The 22,810-nt window shown below is 49.0% G+C and overlaps 1 protein-coding gene and 1 pseudogene across 4 annotated transcripts; one reads left to right on the forward strand and one right to left on the reverse strand.

Moving 5' to 3' along the window:
- The first annotated feature begins 2,572 nt into the window (after positions 1-2,572).
- Positions 2,573-4,114, forward strand: LOC121590671 (annotated as a pseudogene).
- Positions 4,115-18,762: 14,648 nt separating this feature from the next.
- LOC121588373 (FAM172 family protein homolog CG10038-like) lies at positions 18,763-22,504 on the reverse strand. 4 transcript variants are annotated; one of them, XM_041906222.1, is made up of 7 exons: positions 22,287-22,382; positions 21,979-22,171; positions 21,246-21,910; positions 21,071-21,155; positions 20,558-20,865; positions 20,398-20,481; positions 18,763-19,776 (listed from the first exon to the last, which is right to left on the reverse strand). In XM_041906222.1, the coding sequence occupies exons 1-5, from the start codon at positions 22,335-22,337 to the stop codon at positions 20,729-20,731; spliced, it is 1,131 nt and encodes a 376-aa protein (XP_041762156.1). In that variant the 5' UTR covers positions 22,338-22,382; the 3' UTR covers positions 18,763-19,776; positions 20,398-20,481; positions 20,558-20,728. The 4 variants fall into 4 exon arrangements, with proteins under 4 accessions (XP_041762156.1, XP_041762160.1, XP_041762158.1 ...); XM_041906226.1 differs by lacking the exon at positions 22,287-22,382 and adding an exon at positions 22,392-22,462 and having other exon boundaries at positions 18,764-19,776; XM_041906224.1 differs by lacking the exon at positions 22,287-22,382 and adding an exon at positions 22,389-22,454 and having other exon boundaries at positions 18,764-19,776.
- Positions 22,505-22,810: the final 306 nt, after the last annotated feature.

Raw genomic sequence — 22,810 nt, forward strand, 5'->3', positions numbered from 1 at the left:
TTCTTGACTATTTTTCACAAGAAGTGATACTTTTGAAGCGATTCTAATACACTCTTGTTGGATTGGGCACAACAGAATCCAATTGGACTGTTGGGGATCCTCTCTAATAAGGATGTTAGTCCAGTACGAATGTCCTCCAAAGTTATCAGAGCCTTTGAAAATCCCAGTACTACCCATCCCGGGAGAAATATCACTAAATGAGTTCCGTGGTATGATAAAGCTTGACATGAAATCTACACAAATGGGTAATAAGTATCAATAATATTCTACAAAAAGTCCTTGAGAAGTAATTCAATCTCCTTATAATGTCTTGCTCAACTAAGTCACACCACGCGAACGACACCGAACAATCCAAGCTTTTTAAAGCTACCTTTAGGTCGTTCACTTGTTGGACTTTTGCTCTCGAAAGATCCCACAAAAACCTTCAACATCACCTTTTCAAACCGTTCACACACAATTACTCGCCTCCATTGTCGCGCTTGCGGGCAGTAGCTGTGACAAATACAATACAAACCACTGGAACAAATGGATCTTCCCTCTAAAAAGCAGCCTTTCCAACGCCCTAAGGCTTCTGCCATCACGCACCACAACAAAAGCCCGAACAACAGCGGTACGGCGAGAGTTCAGAAAAATAAATCACGAAACCTTCACCGGGTGGTGAAAACTTTGCCCAAAATCTTGATACTTCTTCTTGAACCACCAGCTCACCAGCTCCCTCCCAACCATTCCCAATCTGTGTCACTTCCCCGGAACAGTGCCAAACGACCTACCTTCCCCCCAGGGGACTCTTCAGCTGTCATTGAGCGGTCTTATCGGTGGTTCCGATAAAGGTCCACCATACCCTCCCCTGGGTAGGGGAGGACAAAGATAGCGGCAGCTTCTGCGACAACTTCGCTGGAATGTGACAATCACCCGGCCCCTTTTCCCTTGCTGTAGTACACCACTCCCCCCCCCCCTCCCACCGGTTAGAATCCACTTTCGATTGCTTCCAGTGCAGCGATTGAGAGATTTATCGCCACGGCATGCGTCGCGTCCGTCGCTCCTGGGTGTGCGGCGGATTTTCCCTCGCCATTCACCCCGTCCACCAGCACGCCGTATCAAGCTGCCACTGCGCTGACTCAAGGCTGGTGTATTGGCAGGGATTGTTGTGATTTAAAATTCAAATCAACCATCAAATGCAAATCGACAAATTATTTCCCCGTTTCGTTTCGTGCGGTACCATGCAGCGGCCCGCGCAAAAGCCTTCCCAACTGTTGTCATTGCTGCCGGTAAAGGAGGGAGCGGCAGACAAAGCAGGCGTTCGATCCGTGCAACAACGTGTGGTTGGTGCAAGTGCTCGGGACAAATCTGATCAGGATACCGTGGTCCTGGCGTCCACAACCCCAAGAAGTTGTGCGATAACCTGCTCACGCCCGAAAGGTCATCGTGTTTCACCGCGCAATTCCTCCCGCTGGTAACGCACGTCACGGGACGCCCTGATAGACCTGACATTCCGGGGACCATTTCGGAAAATGCCTTTTTTATGTTTCACGTCTGGTGGAAATAAAAGAGGAGTGGGAAGACGATAACAAAACCGAAAAAAAAACAACAACGATGGAAAGTCATACACTCACCGCCTACTACATATACGAAACACACACAAGACATTTTCCGTGACTTTTCGGCCGGAAATGATTTATGGTGTTCTTATTGCCCGCGACCAGCGGGCACCACGCCAACCCGGAATCCCGGAAACATAACAGCGGTAGGGAGGACAGTTCTGAAACAATAATGCATGAAGGGAAGAAGGGTGTGGGGAAGTCGGAGAAAATGGAAGAAAATCATACATCACATAAAACACTCAACTATCAGTGAAGTTGAGCAGGAGCTCCTTCTGCTTCTGTAAGTGGAGTGTGTATCGTGCTGAGGAGGACATCATAGACATACTCACTTATTGTAAAAGGATACACTTTGGTGTTGTACATCGGAGTTTATTTTCAGGAGCTTGATGATGTAGGATTTCTGTGAAAGAAAAACATGATAATAATTTTAAATCTGCTTTACGCAATTGTAACTAAAATCTCCAAAATTTACCAAAACTCTTCCCTGTTACTACCGCTGTTTCAATAAATTGTCGGTTCGGTCGTTCGGCTCTCACCCAGAAGACTTCATATCGCACGCATGCATCAGTCGGTGGTTTATGTAATTGTCCAAAACATGCCCGGTGTAGTATATCATGTTCAATAAATATTTATGAATCTCGCTGCCCGGCCCTCTTTTCAAACCCGAATCAACGAACGCACACAAATCCCGGTGGAGAAATTCCTACAAAGTGAACTAACTCCCCCCCCGTGAGCCATGGAAATGGAACCACTTCCGCTGCGCACTCACGACAAACAATTCGCCCTGCTCTTGCAAGCCACAGAGGGGTGTTGGGCTGCCTGGGAAAGTAACGAAACATTTTCACATTTAAGGCGATTTGATTTTCCCTTCACTTTCCACTTTCGATTTCCCATCGATTTCGGGATTTCGAATAGGAATTCTAATCACCTTGCCTGTCTGCGCACGCTACGGCTATAAATAAAACTGTCAATCAAACACCACAACATCGCAGTATGCTTTGGGATGCTACACACCCGTCCCCCAAGCGGCTGGGAACAAATCTGTCACACCACAAGCTCTGTGACACCGAACTCGAAGGGAAGCACACCTTTCGCAATGAACTATCTGCTTCACTGTCAGCGAAGTCCCGGTGCGGTCATACCCATCCCGCCGGAGCTCGAGGAGCTGATGCAGGACATTAGCCGCGAGGTGCTGCGCAGCCAGCCCCCGAACGTGATCACCTTCCTGGCGGACTACCTGGAGAGAAGCTGGCCCGGCGCGAGAATCGGCGCGTCGCGGAGAAGATTGTCGACAACGTGCTGGACATTAGCCTGGACATCGTGGCGATGCTGGAAGCGGTCGGCATTGATTCGACGCGGGCCGAGGAGGCGGTAAAGCGCATCCGCGAAGCGTTCCACCACCATTTCGAGACGAAGCCGGACAACGAGCGGTTGCGCGAAACGTTCCGGGAGCGTGACGTGCTGGAGCGGCTGGTCCGGGAGTGCCACTTTACCGAGCGGGAAGCACGCAAAGCGTCGCGCATTATCGAGCAAGCGTACCGGACGTACTACTTCCGCAATGCGTACAAGGAGCAGCATCAGGCCGCCGGTACGGATAAGGACTGGCGGCAGGCCGCCAAGCATACGCTCGGGCTGTACGCACAGACCGGTCCAACCAGGGAGGAGATGGAAGTGGCAGCGCGGCGTATTCAAGTGGCCTATCGGGCGTACTATACGCGCCGGCGGCAGGAGCTGGACCGGAGCGCCAAGATCATCCAGCAGGCCGTACGGACGCACCAACGGCGCCGCCTGGAGGAGGCTGCCCTGGCCGGTGTACCTTCTGTCCTAATCGCGCAGGAAATTGTGGGCGAACCTGTTGGCGAGCAGTACACACCTTCGGAGGATATACGCCATTTGATCAACGTTTCCCTTGGATGCTCCGAAGATGCTCCCGGGCAACAAATGCGCCGACAGGCGACACCACCTGAACTGACCACCGACGAAGCGGCTACCATGATCCAATCGGTGCTCCGTGGCCATCAAGCACGAAAACAGATCGTCCCCAATGCTGCTGCAGCGGACGCACCCTCCCAGCTGGACCCGGACCAAGCTGCCACACTGCTCCAATCTACCGTCCGGGGACATCTGGCTCGCAAGCACGCCGGGGAAGAAAAAGTCAAACATCAAATGGCCACCATGCTGCAGGTAAGTGCCGATGCTGGCTTCCGACTTCTTCCCACTGACCCCGAACTAATAAGCCATCTACACGCCCTTCACAGTCTCATGCCCGCGGTCATCTGGCCCGCAAGCGACTGCCGCGGAACGGGCCACCCGACGGTACGAACCCGACGGAATGATCGTCCTCCTCTCGAATGTGCCACCGTTCCCGGAAGCCATTCCACGGTGTACTTTCTCACGCTCGTTTGCACCATGTAGTTGGCTGACAGCTGAGGCTGCGCGACACTTTCCAGCACCGTCAAAATTTAATTAATTAAACCATCCTTCGCCCCTCTGCGGACACGGGCGTTATGCTATATTCCACGCAACATTGAGGTACGAGTCAACGGTGAGCGCGAGATCGTTCCAATTTCTTGCCCCAAATGCGCAGTCTGTTTCGGTTTCCCATCTAGTTGTCTGGCGGTGATGTTGTTGCTGTTGTCATGGTTGCTTGTTGTTTCTCCCAAAGAACACACCCGGTAGGACCGTGCGTGGCAGCACTTCTGCACACGCTGCCCGTTTACGACCCTACCGTGTGAGTTTATTTCCATTTCCAAAAACGCGGTCCTGCGTTAAAGATAGGTACCTGTGCGTGTGTGTGTGTGTGTTGCTCTAGCCGAATCGTCGCTGTTAAACAAGGCCCCACCACTATCATAAAGCGGTTAGAAGAATATCTTGCGTGCGTGAACATAAATAATTTAATTACCTCGTGTGAGAACCTTCGACGCGCTCGGGGCCAGCCCGAAGTCGTTCGGAGCGACGCGTGAGGAGGTGCTGCACATAAAACCACTGAGACTAAAACGGTTCGCTCGTAAGTTCGTACCCGTCACATGATTCATCTTTCATCCATCCAGTTTCTCTTCTGCCGAATTGCTCATTTGTTGTTTTCGTGTTAGACGTCACACTATGATATGCCGCTTTTTTACTTTTTTTTGGATAGACCTCAAAAGCGGGTAGAAAGAGAGGACAGGTACATTGGATTCGCGCTAGCGTGCCCCCGGACCACCAACGAGCATTGGACAAAGGCAGCACGAAAAATTAATGACCCCTCACACTGGACTGCGCCGTTTGGAGGCTAAAGGGGTGGGTTAAGGTCGTGTGGGTCCCGGCCGGTCCCTTAACATATCTCCGGGAACACTTGCAACGACGATTTGCGGCGCTGCAGGTCCAGTTCAGCAAAACAGCTTCCAGGTGTCAGGGCCCGAAAGGTCCCAACCCGTCCTGTGTGGCCCACCGGACAGCAACAGCAGCGCCAATCGTTGCTGGCTGTCGTCGTCGGGATGTGTTTTTGGGGTGACTTCCTAGTACCGAAAAAAAACACACACACACACACAAATGGAAGCCATGTCGTCTACTGTCCTCAAGATCCGTGTTGTCTTGGTTCACGTTTAACAGCCAGTTCGGAAGCAATCAAGTGTGTGTCTCGGTCCTATCCGCAGAAGGTTTTGCCTGCGCCCTAGGTTCTACCGCTCACTCTCTCTCTCTCTCTGTCTCTTTTTCTATACCCTAGACGCCATTTCCGGACTGTTGCACGGAGATTTATGGCGGCTTCCGACTAATTACGGACACATGTAACGCCGACCGTGCTGTTGTTATTGCGGTTGTAAACTAATTGAGATCGGGATGCGTGAGAAAGTTAAGATGTACTGCGGGCCCATTCCGTCCTCACGGAGGATAAGCTGGAATTATTTATTTTTAAATTGCTCACGTAAGCCTGCGCTTGGATTGAGATGTCCCAGTTACCCGCGTGCTCCTTAGGAGAAGCTCTTGTGTTCCGTTCCACGAGCCGTTTCGGAAGTTAAATTAATTACCACCGTCTGACCGGTCCGACCGAGGGTTTTTTTTACGCCTGTAAACGAATCGATCAAACTAATCTCCCGCAAACTGGACACCTTCGGACGACAGTTGCCAAGCAAAGGCCACTAAACGGCCCAAAACCACACAATCCAACAGTCCGCAAACCAGACAAATGGCAACGCATTTGTCGTTGGTGACTAGGTTCTCGGAACGGTGAAGCATCTCACTCGATGTCGACCAGCAAAAGCCGTGGACACGGTGCTACTCTTCCTTTCGCCCCTGGTCACTATTAGGTGGATTAATTAAAATGTGTCCTCCTTTGTGTCATTATGCTGTAACCCGCGGTGAGCGGTCCGGTGTGACCGTCACGCTGGTTCGTCCAAAGGGAGCTGGCTCTCGGAATTCCAATCCTTTTCGGTAATGTATCTCGTTGTGTAGTTTGTGTGGTTTTCAGGGAAAAATCCCCTCCAAACAGGATTCCCTTCCCCGCTCTCTCTCTCTCTATTTCTCTCCCGTGTTGCATTATCTGTAAAATTTAATAAAAGTTATCACTCACCACCACCACTACCAGATAGTCGCGCCATCGCTGCTATCGATCATTGTCAACCGGAATGTAATTATGCATGTGTGTGTGTGTGTGTGTGTGTTTGGTTGGAACCCTGCCAGCGCACACGAGATGGATGAGCATAGAAGTGGTCACCCGGCCATAATACAGGGGAAGGATATAATTGGGATCGTCTGTTACGTCGGCCATTGTGTGCCCGGCGTCCGTTTCGGTTATCCTCGCATCATCGAACCATTGTTCGGTACGGGGTTTTTCGGCGAGGCGTTGAAGCATTGCATCTGGGCGTTGGGCGGAAAAACCACTATACCCACACAGCAACAACGGCAAAAACAGTGCCACTCCGATGACGACAACAATCGGGGGTGAGCCACGTGATAATTGTTATCTACCAGCCGATTGGAACTCATAAATGTTTCATAATCACATTACGCTTAGAACGCCAACGAACGTCGTGGTGATGGCACACTGACGCCGCGCCGCAGGACACACGGGTTCGTCCCTGCGCGTGTGTGTGTCTCTATTGTAAAGACCGGAACCACTCACACCGGTTGTTGTTTGCACATGGTTGCACTTGTATAGTGATGGAACGGTGGTAGCACGCTGGGTACGATGAAATTGATTTTTGATTGCAATGCCGCCCCAGCTGGTGTTGGTGTGGTTTTGTAAGGTGACAATTATTAGACCCGCAACCCGAAGTGGACTGTTAAGGTTAAACGGTGGTTGTGTGTATTTCTCACGCAGAGTCGTTCTCTTTCACTTTGTGTTTACACACGGTTTAGGAAACAAAAGCAATCGTACAGTTACACACTTGTCTCGTCCGTAATCAATTAGCTATTCCTACGTGGATAAGACTTCCTCACTGTTTCTTCTTCAGTTTAAAGAAGATTGCCACGGTAAGCAGTAGAAAGCAAACTCAACAGCAAACATTATCTGCCCCTTGAGCTGGACACACAAGTAACACGACACTCTCCTCGGGGCAATTCAACACCGGAAAATGATTAACATATTAAGGAGTCGCAAAGGGAACCGAGCACGACCCGCAAGACGGCGACAATTCTCTTCCTCTGCTCTGCTTTGTGCTCATCGTTCCTTTCGCTATTTGGGACGGTCGCCTACACACCTATTCCTTCTTATTTTTGTTGTTGTTTTGCTCCAGAATGCAGGAACATATGATTCCCATACCGATCGATGACACTCGCAGGAAGCGATTGAAAAGGTCGATGGAGGGAGAATGTATTGTAAGGCCTAAGATTATCCTACGACGATGACGCTTCCGACGCTTCCGACGCTCGAGATATGAAACGAGCATGAGCTCTGAGCGTGAGCGAAACCTCGCTAGTATCGTACACCCGTGTCCCGGTGGAAGCGTAAATCACGGAGCCTAATCGTTTCCCCGTTAGTCTCCGTCACCGTTTTGCCCGTGGAAGCGAGTCAAGTTCACACGGTATCGTATGTGTACCGGGGGTCGGCAAATCGGAAGCCCAAATGCACACAGTGGAGTTCACCAGCTGGTGATTGTGCCCCTGTGAGCACAACCGGAAGAAGGTCGGCAGGTCCGGGTCGAGGCATCGTCCACCGGAGTCAGAAGCGGTGTCTTTCCCCGCCTTGCTTCAAGTGCTTAAAACTGACTTCCTTCGGGACGGTCTTGCGGTGGGAAAACGTAAGCAAGAAATTGCACTCAAGTGGGTGCATTATCAGTTCGGGTACAGCGGGATGGCATTCGCTTGGCCCGCTAAACAACAAACCTTTGAAGTGTTGCTACAAAATATAAACTCAAAAAAAAAAGAAAAAAATGGACACATCCACTTCTGGAGGAAGTCAATCAAAGCTATTGACTATGTGACCGAGCGGCGGCGATGCGACATATGTGCGTACGAAAACACGTGTGCGTACACACACATCCCCTTTGACGCGCGCACATCATGCGTCTCCTGCGCAACGATAGAAATACGCACCGGAACAATCTCCATCGCTTCTCCCATGGACGTGTGTCGACAGGCGGAAATGGATGGCGCCTGTTTGTGGTGTACACTGCGGACGCGCCATTGATTAATCGCGGTAAATAGCAAAAAAGGGAGCGACAAAAAAAAACAACCAAATCAGCCTTTACATTTGGTAGCACATGTGGTGCCATCACGTGTCTGTGTGGTTTTTAATTGCATTTTTCCAACCGGCAGGCGAAACATTACCTCACGTGGTACAACGCCACCAGTCCCTCCCTCCTCGTCGCTCTTTATGGATACATACAACAATGTATACAACAATCGGTGAGTTTACTTTGCTGGAGCCTTTAATTTTGCATAGTTTTTTTTTAAATGAAACAATATTTTCAAAGTTTAAAAAACCTCCAAATATGTTTGATGATTTTTATGTTGCGTGAAAAATTCCGAAAACTTCACAACTTTCCAAACAACCATCTCCACACAAACTCCATATCAAACACAACTTCCACCACGAGAACATTGGTTCTTCTTTGTGTGTGTGTGTGTGTGTGTGTGTGTGTGTGTGTGTTTTACCTTTCATGCTAATTTATGGCTAAGTGACTACTCACGACGCCAACACCTGCGGCCTGCGGAATGAATCGGCCCGTTACACGCAAGGACACCCGATGTTGCCCGAAAAACACCAAAGAGGGGGCCAACACACACACACACACACACACACAACGCTCAAGCACTTCTTAATTACAAAAAAGCGTGCTTTGTGTACGGCGCTGTACTAAGCAACATCACTTTTAGCGTAATAATTGATACCAAACCCAACTGTGTTGTCGCGCGTGTGCTTATACGCGACCACGGCTGTCCCGTGGCTGTGGTGTCGTGCATATGGGGCCCCCCTCCTTCCAGCATCTCTGACGGAACAGGGGGGGAGGGGGGGGGGTGTGCGGGGTAGTGCTAAATGAGATAAGTTTGTGGTGGAGAAGACTGCTTTTTAGGGCAAATCAAGCAGAAGTAGCAGCAGCAGCAGCAGCAACCATGGCGATAAATTAGACGGATGGGTGTGCTGTTTCTTACCGGGAACTTACGCCGGGGGACTTTACGTCGATCGATCGTCCGCAAAAAAATTAGCTCCTTAGAGGTTCGTCGTTTAACGCCAGCTCGGTGAGTGAAGCCAGTGGGTGTAAACAAGCTAAATCTAGCTACCCAAAACTTCCGATGAAAGATGTGTAGTAATCCTCCACCAAAAATGGATCAAACAGTTGGCACCTTTCCTCCGGGTAGTGGGCAAACTCCCGACGCTTCAGTACAGTGAAACCACCCATTGGCATCAAACCATCTACTCTACTGATTAAGTAATTACTCTGTCTCTCATTTTCGCTCTCGCTCTCTCTCTCTCTCTCTCTCTCTCTCTCTCTCTCTCTCTCTCTCTCTCTCTCTCTCTCTCTCTCTCTCTCTCTCTCTCTCTCTTTACCTTGCCCTTCTTTTTCGAGCACTCATCCTCATCGTCGGATGTTAAATGCGGTGAACCAACCATCCCATTAATACACAGTCTCCTCCAGCCGCCGCACCACCAAACATTGTTGTTTTTCAACAACAAAACTGGTGCAAATTCGCCAGTAGCTTCGCTCCCCTAAGTGCGGAGGTACGGCGAAAGGTACTTAAATAAAAATAATGAAGCGCACCAGCTGAAACGGTGACTTGTGAAACGAGGAACCCTGCTGCAGGTAGACACACAGCATTTAAAAAAAAAACAGGGACACGATATTTAATTCCCGCTCCGCGCTTCACCCGCTGATCCAACGATTACACACACACACACACACACACACTAAGTGGCGAACAGCAAAAGGTCCTCGTTAATCTTTGGCTGGTTGGTTGTTGTTGTGGTTTTTTCCTCCCCAATGCTGATCGTGTTCCGCCTAGTGACGGACAAGGATCCTTTCGCTTTGAGCGTAAATTTTGCTACCAAACACAAATCATACTGTAACCGTGGTCAAAGTAAGAACATCAACCGAAACACACACAAAAAAAAACACACCAACGAACGAACCAGTGAATCCTTCTTCGATGCCGCCCGCTTTAATGGCCGGCACACGGTATTATTAAGTACTTAACATAATGACCACCAGAAGCTGGCGTGAAGCAGCCAACGGTTTGGTGCAAGAAAGGGAGCACTTCTATCGCTAAATGATGCACTTTTTGCTGGACCCCGACGACACACACACACCAACACCGGGGGTTGGGTGTTTGTGTGACCAGCCGCAGAATTCAACGTTTACCGTTTAATGATTATTATGATTTAGTGTGCAAAACCTGCCACCCTCTAAAATCCCTGCGCCTTTCCTACTCCTACTCCTACCCCCAGCCCACAGCGCATGGGTAGGACGAAAGCAGCACAGATGCAACATAAACTCCCCACGCCCCACACACCCTAAGGGTAATTATTTTAATGGTCAATTTGTCACACGATGATGGGAAGGACTGGCGCGGGCGCGAATATATTCCATACAGCCAACAAACGCACAACGACACAGTAACGGGGTCGCCACACGGTACACAATTAGACCGGAACGCCGGACTAGAGATTAATTACCCTGTGGGCAAGATCAAGTGGTGTGTGTGTGTGTGAGTGTGGCTCTGTGTGGCTTAATCTAATATGCTTAAGCCGAAAAGAAACGAAAGAAACAAACCAGCGCCTGCAGCACCAGTTTCGTGGGTGATCATCACCGAGCGCTTGTGGCTCGTGCTCTGGTCAGCAGAGGTCAGGGACTTTGAGGAAGCTGGCACAAAAGATCAGGAACTGCTGGCCCCATGATTGACCACACCGAAACGGGAAGATAAACGATCAATACACGAAAGGGGTGAAATTCGGTGATCGCGATGATGTTGATCCGGCAAAGCTGATGGGTGTTAGGGTTCGTCTCTTCTTGTGTGCTGAGCTGTGGCACAAGCTGGGGCGCCTTACAAAAGGGAAAACATCAATTCAGATTGATAAATTGCCGCCAATGCTAGTGCACGATGCGCACGTGATAAAAAACCCGGAATAGATTTGACAACAGATTTGTTTATCTCGTAAGCTCGTAGAGTTTCGTGCTAAAACAAACACACAATAAACCACAGTTTGCAATGCCAATTGTGCGACTGCATGAGTGGACGATCGATTCCTTTCTCTGCTGAGCAAAAAATAAACGGCAAAAGACGAGCCACAAACTCCTTTCACACTGACCGGTTTGCCATCAATAACCGTGCACAGAGGCCCCACTGGGTTGCACACCTTGCATACCCTGGCGTGTTGCGCCAAGAAGACCTTAGCCCTCCAAAGAAGGCCCACATCGAATCGGCGTGTAAATCCAATTAATGGACTCTATTTCTAATTGAAATGTTTATAAATCTCCACTTAGGGTTGGGTCAGAGAGCGCGCGAGAGAGAGAAGGAAGAGAGGGACAAGTCACACCTTGCAAACGAATGGACCATCTCCACCACACCACGCCTCGGTTCACCATCATTATCGCCCGTGGTACGGCCCTCAGCTGGTTCGACGGGCTTTATTGGCAGGCCCTGCTGTCCGAGACCGTCCTGCGTCCAACAGTCTGGCGGCCGATCGCGGAGAGAAAGGAATCCTCGGCTCTGGGTTGCTCGCCCCGGCTGCAAACGAGCGTCGAGCGCCCGATATTGGAAGACGTCAATCATTACTCATCCACACACACACACACACCTCGCACCTCGACTGTCCCGCTGCCGCAACAACCCCGTGACGCACACACAATCAAGCAGGGAATGTACACCGGGCATAAGGGCTGGGAGGAGGAAAGCCCACGAGGGAGGTTGGTGGGAGAAAGCAAACGAGAAGTGTTTTCATAAATTCATTACCGCGTATCATTTATCATTTTCTCGAATTTTTCGAAAAACGCGTATTCGTATAAACGTGTGCTGCCTTCGTACCTCAATCCCCCCGCCGATGGGCCGACGGTGTCGTCCTTTTCTTTTTACGCGCGCGCAAGCCTTGGGCCACGATTTTTGTTCGTACCGCTTTTGAACAATATAGCCGCGCGGAATCACCGCCGGAGAGGAGCGCTGGAGAAACATTTTTAAAAACCCACCAGGGAATGGATGCCACCATAAAAGATGGGTGAAGATGGGAGGGAGAAGGGGGGGGTGATTTCCAGGGAACTGAGTGTCTTGTTTTTTTTTGCTGTTAGCCCTCATCTCAATGTCCTGCCGGGTGTGGAATCGTTAAGGCAGACGATGCGTTGTTTTTTGTTGGGTTTTTGTCTTATTGGACCGGCCGTAAGAATCTCTGCGCATGGTACGCTGGAAGGAGGTCGCTGTCAGACGGGATGGGCAAAGGTGCGAGAATGATAATTTCATCACACACTCGCGCTCACACCTCGCAGGCACGGCGGGCAGGAACGCAGGAAAGGGGAAACTCTTCCGAAAGGAGGTGTCGTCCTTAGGCTGCCCGAAGCAGTTCAACAAGAAACCACAGGGAGCAGGTAATTGCAAGCAGCAACCGTTCTGTCACCCCGATATTGATTGACAAAATCATTTGCAGGCAAAAGGGAGGTAAAAGGAAGAGTGCGATCGCACGGAAGAACATTCCAATGGGTGATGGGTAATGATCGTTAAATATGGAATGTGATACGAGGAATATTACCGATGGAGAGGCTGAGAATTTAATTGGATATACGACGGTATCACCTCTAACTTCATTTACTAGATCATCCTGAAGCGGCCCTTTGTAAACGTCAAATAAGTCTACAACGTAAGTGGGCAAGTATCTACAACATCTTGGCACTATTGGACAACAATCAGAGCATCGAAAGAAGACCCGATTCCGAATGGTCGACGACCCTGAGCAACTTGAGGTCCCAAAGGAAGCTGACAATGTAGACCGAGGAACAAGTGGCTACAATGCTGCGTTCGCTTAACTCACACCTATAGCTTGACTTGTAGGTCGATGCAATCGGCCAAACAGCAAAATAGTACCTGAAGAACATGAACAAACATATCAGGAAGCGGGAAGGGAATGTAGGTTTGTAAGCCCTACATTGATAAAAATCGATGTAGGGCTTACAAACATGGCTACACGCATTTTTTTGTCCGCGATGGCGAAAATTCCGGATAATTGACGAAAGGCACCCATCCCAAGGTCGTAGATTTATTTTTACAAGTAAGCTTGAATAATCACGTTTCAACGGATGTTTATGATAAGGAATTATCTGTCTAACGTTTTTGTCTATACCCGTCCGATGCATCTGGGGAAGCATTCGAAGGCAAGCATTCGCAGCCACTGGAAAACCCTGTAAGTTCAACATCACAAACAGTCGCATGGTGAGGTTGCACCCTGCGACTGTTTGTGATGTTAAACTAACAGGGTTTTCCAGGGATTCTCATAGTTGAGGGACGCTTCTTTGACTCTCACGGACTGTGAACTTCATTTGATGGAAATTTAACTCTTTGGACTCTAAAAGGCACCCTTTTGGACAGGCTCCTCGGAAAATCCATTTGGATTTGTCTGAAAAGGATGTTATAGAGTCCAATTGCCGTTACATTATGCTCATTTTACGTAAGAAAGAGTTAATAAAGTGTCCCACAGCTATGAGAACTCCTTAAAATCCCTGTAATGTGATTGATATTGCATGCACTTCCAATATCTTCCTTCCCTATATCGCTATTACAGAGGTCCAATCAGAAAGTCTTTTTCACCGCGATCATTACAGAAATTACAAATAGGAAGTCTTGAATCCCATTCCATCTCCTATTAGGAGGTTATTAGTTCACGATATCGTTATCGCTGCCACTCCACCAGAACCACCAGATCGAAAGGAAAAATACACCTTAATTTGTGCCGGCTTTTGCTGCCGGTCAACAACGAAAGCCCGCCCCAGTACAATGCAAGCAGCGCTTGGTCATCTCACCTCTCTGCTCAAGTCCAATTTGTTTGTCCAATCTCATCCACATCCACAGCGCTCCAACCCTAACCCCACTCGAAGCAGGCTCGTTTGGTCCTCCAGGGGGTGCGAGAAACTTGCGAGATGGGCTTTTGAACGCTTGAAGACACACTGCAAAACTGCACAGTTAGCAGCTTCCAGCAAATTAGTTGGCACCAGCACCCCCCCACCCCGGGAACTGCAACGACCCAAGTGTCATGAGCATCGTTCTGTACCTCCCATTCGTTGGCACCTTTGTGGTAGCAAAGACAAAACAAAGCACAAAAAAGAGGATCATCATGTTTCCCCCCCCCCCAGGGCAGCCCCGGTTCTGGGTCAATGCCGGTGGATGGTAAAGCCCGGGTTGAACCTCGAACCATCAAAATCTGTTAATTTATTGAATAAAATTTATTATATTTTGATCATTAGTTACCACACACACACACACACACACACACACACATACCGCCGACGTTCCTGCGCGATCGTCAATGCCGCGGAGTCTCCTCGGAAAGGGAACCATGGCGAGAAGGGGGAGACCCGAGGGCTCATCAATCTTTCTCCACTATTGGTTGATTACTGTACTGTGGTCGCGGGCGCACAGTTGCGCGCACAGTGCGCGAGTAGAATTATCGTTGTGGGCCCTTCCTTGTCCTCTTTCCCCTCCCGACGGTGATTTTCGTGGATCATCATCCTTCACAAACGGTTTGTTCTGTTGGTTCGTTTGATATCTGTGCAGTTGGCTCAAACTGCTGCCGGGCCCTAGTGCCCCGGCCGAGCCGTGTATTTATGCTCGTCAACAACAGTTTGAGTGGCTGGGGATCCACCTCTCGCCCCTGGTGTGAGACTAGGACGGGGGTAGGAGGAGCTCATAAGCAACATCAAGAAAGAAGGGCAAAACTGGCACTAGAAGAGGAAGAAAAGGTGCGAACGCTTTCGCACGCACCGTTGTTTGGGCCCCAGGAGAGCCCAAAGGAGAAGATATGATCCGTCGCCGTGTATGTGTGTGTGTGTGCCGCCGTGTTTGTTGCGGGAAGCCAAACGGTGATCATGTCAAGGGCAAGCCCATTTATCAGCTCACAAAATCATTAAAAAAGTTAACCGTAAGTGGCCGGGCTTCGCGGAAAGCGCACGTAAGACAGGCAAGAACGAGAAGCAGCAAGGAATTCTGGGTGAAGGAAGCGCAACATACGTTCTATTACTTTTTATCCTCCCAATGGTTGTACCATTGTTTTACCGGATCTGTTCGCATACATGCTGCAGGAGAATGTGCAGCAGAGGATTGCAGGAAAAGTGCATTCGCGCAATTGTTGGGCCGAGGGCTTTTACTCATATACATGAACATGGGGTGCGTGAGGTTGAGAGGTTGCGGCGCAGAGGTTAAAGGTGTCGGACCGTTGCTCAGCCCCAGAGTAATGAATAGGCACAAAGCTGACAAAATATTTATTTCATAGAATTATGACACTGGCGGTGTTGGTGGTGGTGATGGTGATGATGGTGATGGTTGCGAATAGGGCAATGAATCATGTCATTTGCTCAGATGCTGCGAATAGTAATATGAACGGACCAACCAACCGGCAGGTGCGGATCTCGGCCGTTTGCTTGCGATCATGGTAATGGAATTGATGATGGCGGTGGTACTGCTGCTTATTATCGTTGTTTCTGCTCATTGCAAATTGCATTTGTAACGAGAAGTGTTGAGCTTTTCATCGGAGTCTAATTAAAATTTGTAGTAGCCCTTTGATATAAACTATATAGACGCTGAAAAATATAATGCCTGAAAATATCACCAAGGATCAAGGATATTATGACCAAGAATTTTGCTATCAAGAATTTTGCAACAAAGACTTTTGCGACCAAGAATGTTGCGACCAAGACTGCAAAAGTTTTTGATTTTTCATTTTTAATTTTTCAGAAATTTCTAATTTTTGCAAAAACTTCTGCGATTTTCGCAAAAAACTTCTGCGATTTTCGCAAAAATTTCTGCGATTTTCGCAAAAACTTCTGCGAGTTTTTGCAAACAATCCTGCGATTTTCGCAAACAATTCTGCGATTTTTGCAAACTATTCTGCGATTTTCGCAAACACTTCTGCGATTTTCGCAAAAACTTCTGCGATTTTCGCAAAAACTTCTGCAATTTTCGCAAAAACGCCTGCGATTGTCGCAAAACATTCTGCGATTGTCGCAAAAAAGTCTTGGTCGCAAAAGTCTTGGTCGCAAAAGCCTTGGTCGCAAAATTCTTGATCGCAAAAGTCTTGGTCGCAAAAGTCTTGGTCGCAAAAATCGTTTGCGAATTATTTCTGAACATGTCATGCAGTGGCGGATCAAACGGTAGGCGGACTAGGCGGTCGTCTGGGGCCCCGCCGATTTAGGGGCCCCGCCGATTTAGGGGCCCCGCCGATTTAGGTTGTCTATAGTATGCCGTATGGACAGAGTACTAGCGACAAGGGCCGGGTTGCTCGGAAGGATGGCCGTTGGGGCCCCAAGACTGGCGAATCATTTGCACCCCCCCGTCAGCAAAAATGTTAGAACCTGTGACACAGGGGGCCTCAACTCGTCTTTCCGCCTAGGGCCCCCGATACCCTTAATCCGCCACTGATGTCATGTCATTTTGTGCTTGAGGTATATGGCATGAGTCGGACTGCAAACGGCCACCAGTGTGAGCCACATGGAGTTGCTGTACCCCAGAGAACCAAAACTAACTTATCTACATGTTCTCATCGATGTTAAACGGAACATTTAGCTATTAACTCTTGTAGCATATCTGCTATGCAGAACTTATTATAATTCACACTATCAGCTATAGACACATTGTAAAGCCAAATCACACCATTGCAACACATTCATTATAACACACTCTGCAAATCAGATCATACCATAGCAACGCAACCAGAAGAATTCAGGCCACACCGTTCATATAAAAACAATCGTAACACACTTAACAGAACCAACCGTACAACATAAGCAGGAACAGTTTATACATTATAACCCAAAGCAGGAACAGTACAAGCATTAAACCCAAAACAGGAACATAATGACAAAAACCATTGGTTTTTACAACAAAAGACAAACGTAACTAGCTGAATGAAAACAATAACTTTCCAACATACAACCAAATGTACGAAACCCATAACTTATCTTGAGTATAAATAAAACCAATTCCGACCATGGCAGGTCAGATTCGTTCGGACTGTCGGGATAGGACTATGTCCACCCAACATCTATCGACTTCTCATTTAAAGAGTTTAGTTATGTTCCCCTACCCAAGGTAAGGCCTGTAAACTCCAACGTTTCCAGTAAGCGAAACCTCCTAAAGGTTTCTATGATCGCCTGGACGATCAAGTGTCGAAACGTCCGCTTCGAAACAGTATTCACCTCAGTTTTCACCGCTTAATTCGGCAAACGATGACCTTCCTTAAACGATGTTTGACGGCCACCCTGGCCAACGCGAGTTTAAAGTTACCAAATGGCAACCGTCCCAAAATCGAACATACCGTGACTATCTCTAAACATACCACACTCTCAGCAGTACACTCACATACCTTTTCCCACGCAATCAAGTACTGCAAAAGGGACATCTGTCGCAAACCGTATTCACCGTTGACTAAAGGAAATAGCTGGTACCTAAACTCAAAATCTACCCCTCTCGTACTGTCCACCATGTAATCGTCCTTGCGCCCAAGTCAATCACTTCCCATCCGCATGTGCATTTTATTGCTGGAAAAGTGCAACTGCACATGAACAATAGTGAGTTCACAATCGTGGGTAAAAGTAAAGCAACCTCAAACCTCGTCAGTGTCGTAATTAGGCACTCCGGAAACCACCAAAAAACATTCCACCCGAAGGGATCCAAAAATTCCCACACTGACCAACAAACAGTGATTCAGGATGCGAGATTTTTAGCTTCGTTTCACCCCGATTCGTCTTCCCGCTTGGAAGGGTAACGACGATCATTAAATTGTTATTGTGGATGCAATTAATGTGCAGGGGCGGCAAAGTTCCCAAGTGCAAACCACTAAAACGGGAAGGAACGGGAAAGTTAATCAAATAACATTATCAACCGAAACGCTACCGATTTGATGTCCTGGAATTGGAAGGGACAGTGTGTGAGAGATAGAAAGAGATAAAGAATGAAAAAAGCTACTCGGTACTTACCCGAAGCAGTAATTACACCTTTAAGCACACAGATTTGACGTGCAATGCACGATGTACGGTCAGTGGTGCATGAACATAAATTACACAAGGGACAGCAAACATGACAGGACCAACCAACAGCGTCCGATGCTGAAATGTGCTGTCCGATTTATGTACGAATCAAAATGCCACCACCACCACCACCACAGATACGCACATCCTTTTGCCCCATGTGTCCATTCCGGAAGCAGGTTGCAGGATATGTAGACAGCATATATCCTGTGGTCGGCGAGAAAGCGAAAGGGGCGCACCGCTGCTGCTCACTGCACCGGAACCGAACCGGAAAAAAGCACTCGAACGTGGAAAAATGTTGCAGTTGCACCACCAACAGCAGTAGTAGCATGTACAATCGCCGAAGCGTAAATGCAGGGACGGTAGGGAGGTAATTTCATTTTTCGGGACATATTTCCCCGATTTGTTTGCCCGTTGAGGTTTCGATTAATCCGGGGGAGTTGTTTCGGTAACTGTTTCAATCGCGGCAACAGAAAAGGGTCGCTTAAAAAAAGTGTGAATTTTATAATTACAATTGGTTGGTTTTTAATGATTTCTACCCTCATCTTTTTTTTTCTCGCTGCCACTCCTGCCGGATGATGATGAATGTGGTTCGCCCATTCACATCGAGTCCCATAAATCGTTCTTCCGACGCTGAAACGCTGAAACGTGCTGAAGTGTGTACCGCGGCGGCTGATAATTTACTGCTCACAACCTTTAGCACCCGATTCCGAGCCTTATCGATCGCTGTTTTTAATACAGGAATCCAATCCGTTCGCTGTTCGTGTTGTTTGATTATTGAAATTTTGACACTTTACCAGCGACCCCGTCCCACATGTTTCATGATGGACGATTTAAAAATTGGTTCGCTCGCCATTAATTTGAGCTTTTTTCTTCATGCAAAGGTCAAAAGTCCTCGCCGAATGCGCGCCATTGATGAATTCATTAATTCATTTCGCCCTTTTACGATTCCAACTTTTCAAAAGATGCGTTTTTCCCACAAAAACTAATCCTTTTCCCTCTTAGCAAAACTTTCCCGAATGAAATGTCACGGCCCCCCGTCACGGCAAAGGACGCTTGGCAACGTGTAAGCCACTCCACAGATAAACACGCTCAATTAGCTTCGTCAGCTGCAGCACCCAGCGGAGAGCGAACAGCATTAGCATACGAAATCGACCCTTCACGGGCGACACAATATTGTGCCACACAAACACACCGGGCATCGCTTTTAAAACGTCACCGCGCCACCGCCACCGGGCATCTATTTCGGGCACGCCCGAGCATTACTACTAACCGAATTTCGCGTTAAGATTGGGGCTCCGCTACTCTGTCCGCCCGCGTTTGTGCTGCAAACACGACCGACAACGACAACGCTCCGTAGTACAATTGCTTCGCGATTATCGCGCGTTGTGTGCGTGTTGTACTTGAAAAAACTCACTCTCCCCACAGCCCGTGATGCTGCGTGTGCGTCCTTCGCGAGAGTGGTTAAAGATAAAAACGTTCCGATAGCGCGACACTACCGTTGCTTCGGTGTAAATCTTTGCCGTACAGCATCAGCACTCCTAAAATGAAAGCGAAAGAAAACACACACACATAGAATGAGATCTTTTATCCTTTGGGGGGGTGGTTTCGTTACAATCATGCTGCTGCCGGAGAACTCGATTCCGCACAATCGGCATGAGTTTATCAGAGGGACTTCCGTCGGGTGGTGGACGAAACACAAACTGCTGAGGGCGGAGACTGCTTGTGCAAATTTTCTTAAGCAGATTGAGCTGCTCGTTCACAATTACGCTCCAACAATTCGTTGGTATATTTGCCGTTCGGAGGATAATAAAAACAAAATCCACCGCCACACCGACCAAAGAAAGTTGCAAATAATCAACCGACACAGTCGGTAAATTGGTGTGTTGATGGGGGCCATGATGAGGGGATGAGGAGGAACGGTGGGAGTGCGCACGTGAAAGGGAAGTTTGTAATCTTCCGTTACACAATCGGCGCTAGAGATTTATGCCGGCTGGAAGGTGGGCGCCGCAGTGTAAAATAAACTCTGCTGTATTTAAGGCGAGCGTTGGTCCTTTTTTTTTGGTCGTCTCTTAAGAAAGGACCTTCTTGAGAAGTCTTTTGAAACGAGCTTGTGGGACGAATGGTGAAGAGGCAAGAGCATTTCTTACTCTTCGGCTTACCGCGTTGCTATTAGAAGGGTTTTCTTGGAAGCTATTGATCCAATCGAAACGTTCGGCGCACGGTCCATTTAATCGATGCTGATACTGAAGATGAGTGCAAACATATGGATAAATTAAACCTTGCTAACTTCCACGATGGGGAGGTGTTCTTCTCATTTACCTTCCTCTGCAAAGGCTTATCGAAGGCGGTCTTTAAAAGCACATTATGCTTTCTAGCCGGAAAGTTTCACTATGTCTCACTACACTACTTACTACGGTGATATTCATTTTGCTTCACCACAAACCATTCGTTTCATTTCGTAAACTTTATTCTTATTCCACGGGCAGGCACTTACAGCTCGTCACCCTTTGCCTTCTTCGAACGCGGTTCTTCGCCCCGGTTGGTCCGAAACTCCGCGTAGCGGCTCTCGAGAAACTCGAAAAGTGCACTCATGCAACTGTACGATGTCATCTCATGTTTGATATGGCCTGTGGGGACGAATTAGAACAGGGAGAATGCCAATTAACAACCACTACTACCACTTCTTCGACGCAGTTCAATCGATCTCTAGATAAGAACGGCAAGCCCATTTTCAGCCCGCCGCTGCATGCTATGTAGCCATTTTATGAAGCATCATTCACATCGCAGCAGGCATGGATATGGTGCCTTGACACCCTTGTGCCCTGCACTTACCGGCCGAGTGTCGGGGAATATCGTGCTTGGTGATTGTCAGCGGGGTGTCGAGTGGATCCTTAGCCGTCACCCAATTGCGGCCAATCTGCGGCAACGATAGCGGCAAACGAAAGAAACAAAAAAATCAATTATCTCGCCCCACGCCCGCAGCAACCCATCATCCATCGTCATTTACCTTTTTCAACGCTTCCGGCACGAGCGAGCTGGCGTGGACACTGTCGGTAAACCCGACCGCAAACACTTTGTCGCGGAAAAAGTCCGGAAATCGTTGCGCCAGCTCGACCGTTACCACACCACCGTAGCTGTGCGCGACGATCGCGACCGATTCGGGCTGGCTGGCCAGAATGTACTGCTCCAGCACGGTGGCGGCGTGCTCGGTCGGGTTGCGGCTGCCACGGATCGACTTCCGCGCTCCCTTCACCGTGCGATAGTTGTCGTTCGTGTTGAGCAGCAGCACCTCGTAGCCCAGCTCGCGGCCCCGCCGGATGTACGGGATCTGCGTGCCCGAATCGAGACAATCGTTGATGATGAGGCTGCGGGCCCACTGGCCGGCCCGAACCACGCCGCTGCCATGTATCAGCACGAGCAGCTTCTTCGGCCGGTCCAACTTTTCCACCGTGCTAAACACGAACGTGGCCTCCTCGGGGGGCACATCGGCCGGCACGTACAGCTTCTTCATGCCTTCCTTTTCCTCCAGCCGCTCGTAGACGTACTGCGTGATGACGTCGCCGAGCGCCTCGTAGTGGGCCTGATTCTCCGACAGCGACGTGTACACCTGATAGTCGAAGACGCGATCCGTCAGCTTGCCCGTGTCCTTGTCAAGCTGGCGCAGCTTTCCTTCTGTGGAAGCGTGAGAACGATGCAAGATAAACAACTGCTACCGGCTCCCGGGAACCTCTCGCACTCACCTTCATTGAACCCGTAGCCAAACCCCTCCAAGGTGGTCGGATAGATGCGTTCCTCTGAGGCGGCCATTCGGATGCCGGAAATCGCTACGAGCGCCGCTGTCACTGGTGCTGCTGCTGCTGCTGTTGCTTGGCGCCACCGGAACAACCCGCCCGACGGTGCTGCTAGTAGTTTGGCGTGCTGCTGCTGCTGCTGCTGCTGGAACAGACGAAGCAGAACCCTCATAAGCTATCGGCTAGCTGCCGGCGGCGACGGTCTCGTTCGCGAACAAGTGTTTCCCTTCTACGCCTTCTACCGAAACCACACTGACCAGCTGCAATGCACCGAGAGTGAGCGAGATTATGTAAAGTGCAGGATACATTGATTAAATAACCACCCGAGTACGCTAGTACACGCCCGAGTTAGTACGCACCACCTTTGTTTATGTCCTCGAACAGGCACTCGTAGCAGTGGCAGTCTTGCTTGTTCCGCTTTTTCGCGCTCGTTTGTTTTGAAATTTGGCATTGATCTCGTTTGTCCCGTGTGACAGATGACTTCGTTCAAAGCGGGCTCTAATGGCTTCGTTCAATCGCAAGCGTTTCAAACGTTTTCCTGTTAGAAACGCTTCCCAAGACGCACACCTCATCCGCGGGCGGCTAAATTCAGCTGTTCGCTTCCCATCGAATGTTGCCGCCGCCGTTATGAATCCACATCCAACAAGGAGCGCACACACACACGTGCACACACGTGCACACACATGCACACACAAAATGCTTTACATCAATGTTCGCTTTATTTAATCTATAAACATTTTTTTTAGAAATACTATTACATATTTTACGCAATTTCTAAGTG

The sequence above is a fragment of the Anopheles merus genome, chromosome 2R (assembly GCF_017562075.2).
Source record: "Anopheles merus strain MAF chromosome 2R, AmerM5.1, whole genome shotgun sequence".
In the NCBI taxonomy this organism is placed as follows: domain Eukaryota; kingdom Metazoa; phylum Arthropoda; class Insecta; order Diptera; family Culicidae; genus Anopheles; species Anopheles merus.

Excerpts from the sequence above, each read along its gene's own strand:
- LOC121588373 (XM_041906222.1), bottom strand. The coding sequence starts at position 22,337 with ATGTATCCTGCACTTTACATAATCTCGCTCACTCTCGGTGCATTGCAG. Across the intron at positions 22,172-22,286 it reads CTCTCGGTGCATTGCAGCTG|CAGCAGCAGCAGCAGCACGC; the intron begins GTCAGTGTGGTT and ends CTGTTCCAGCAG. Across the intron at positions 20,866-21,070 it reads TATTCCCCGACACTCGGCCG|GCCATATCAAACATGAGATG; the intron begins GTAAGTGCAGGG and ends TCGTCCCCACAG.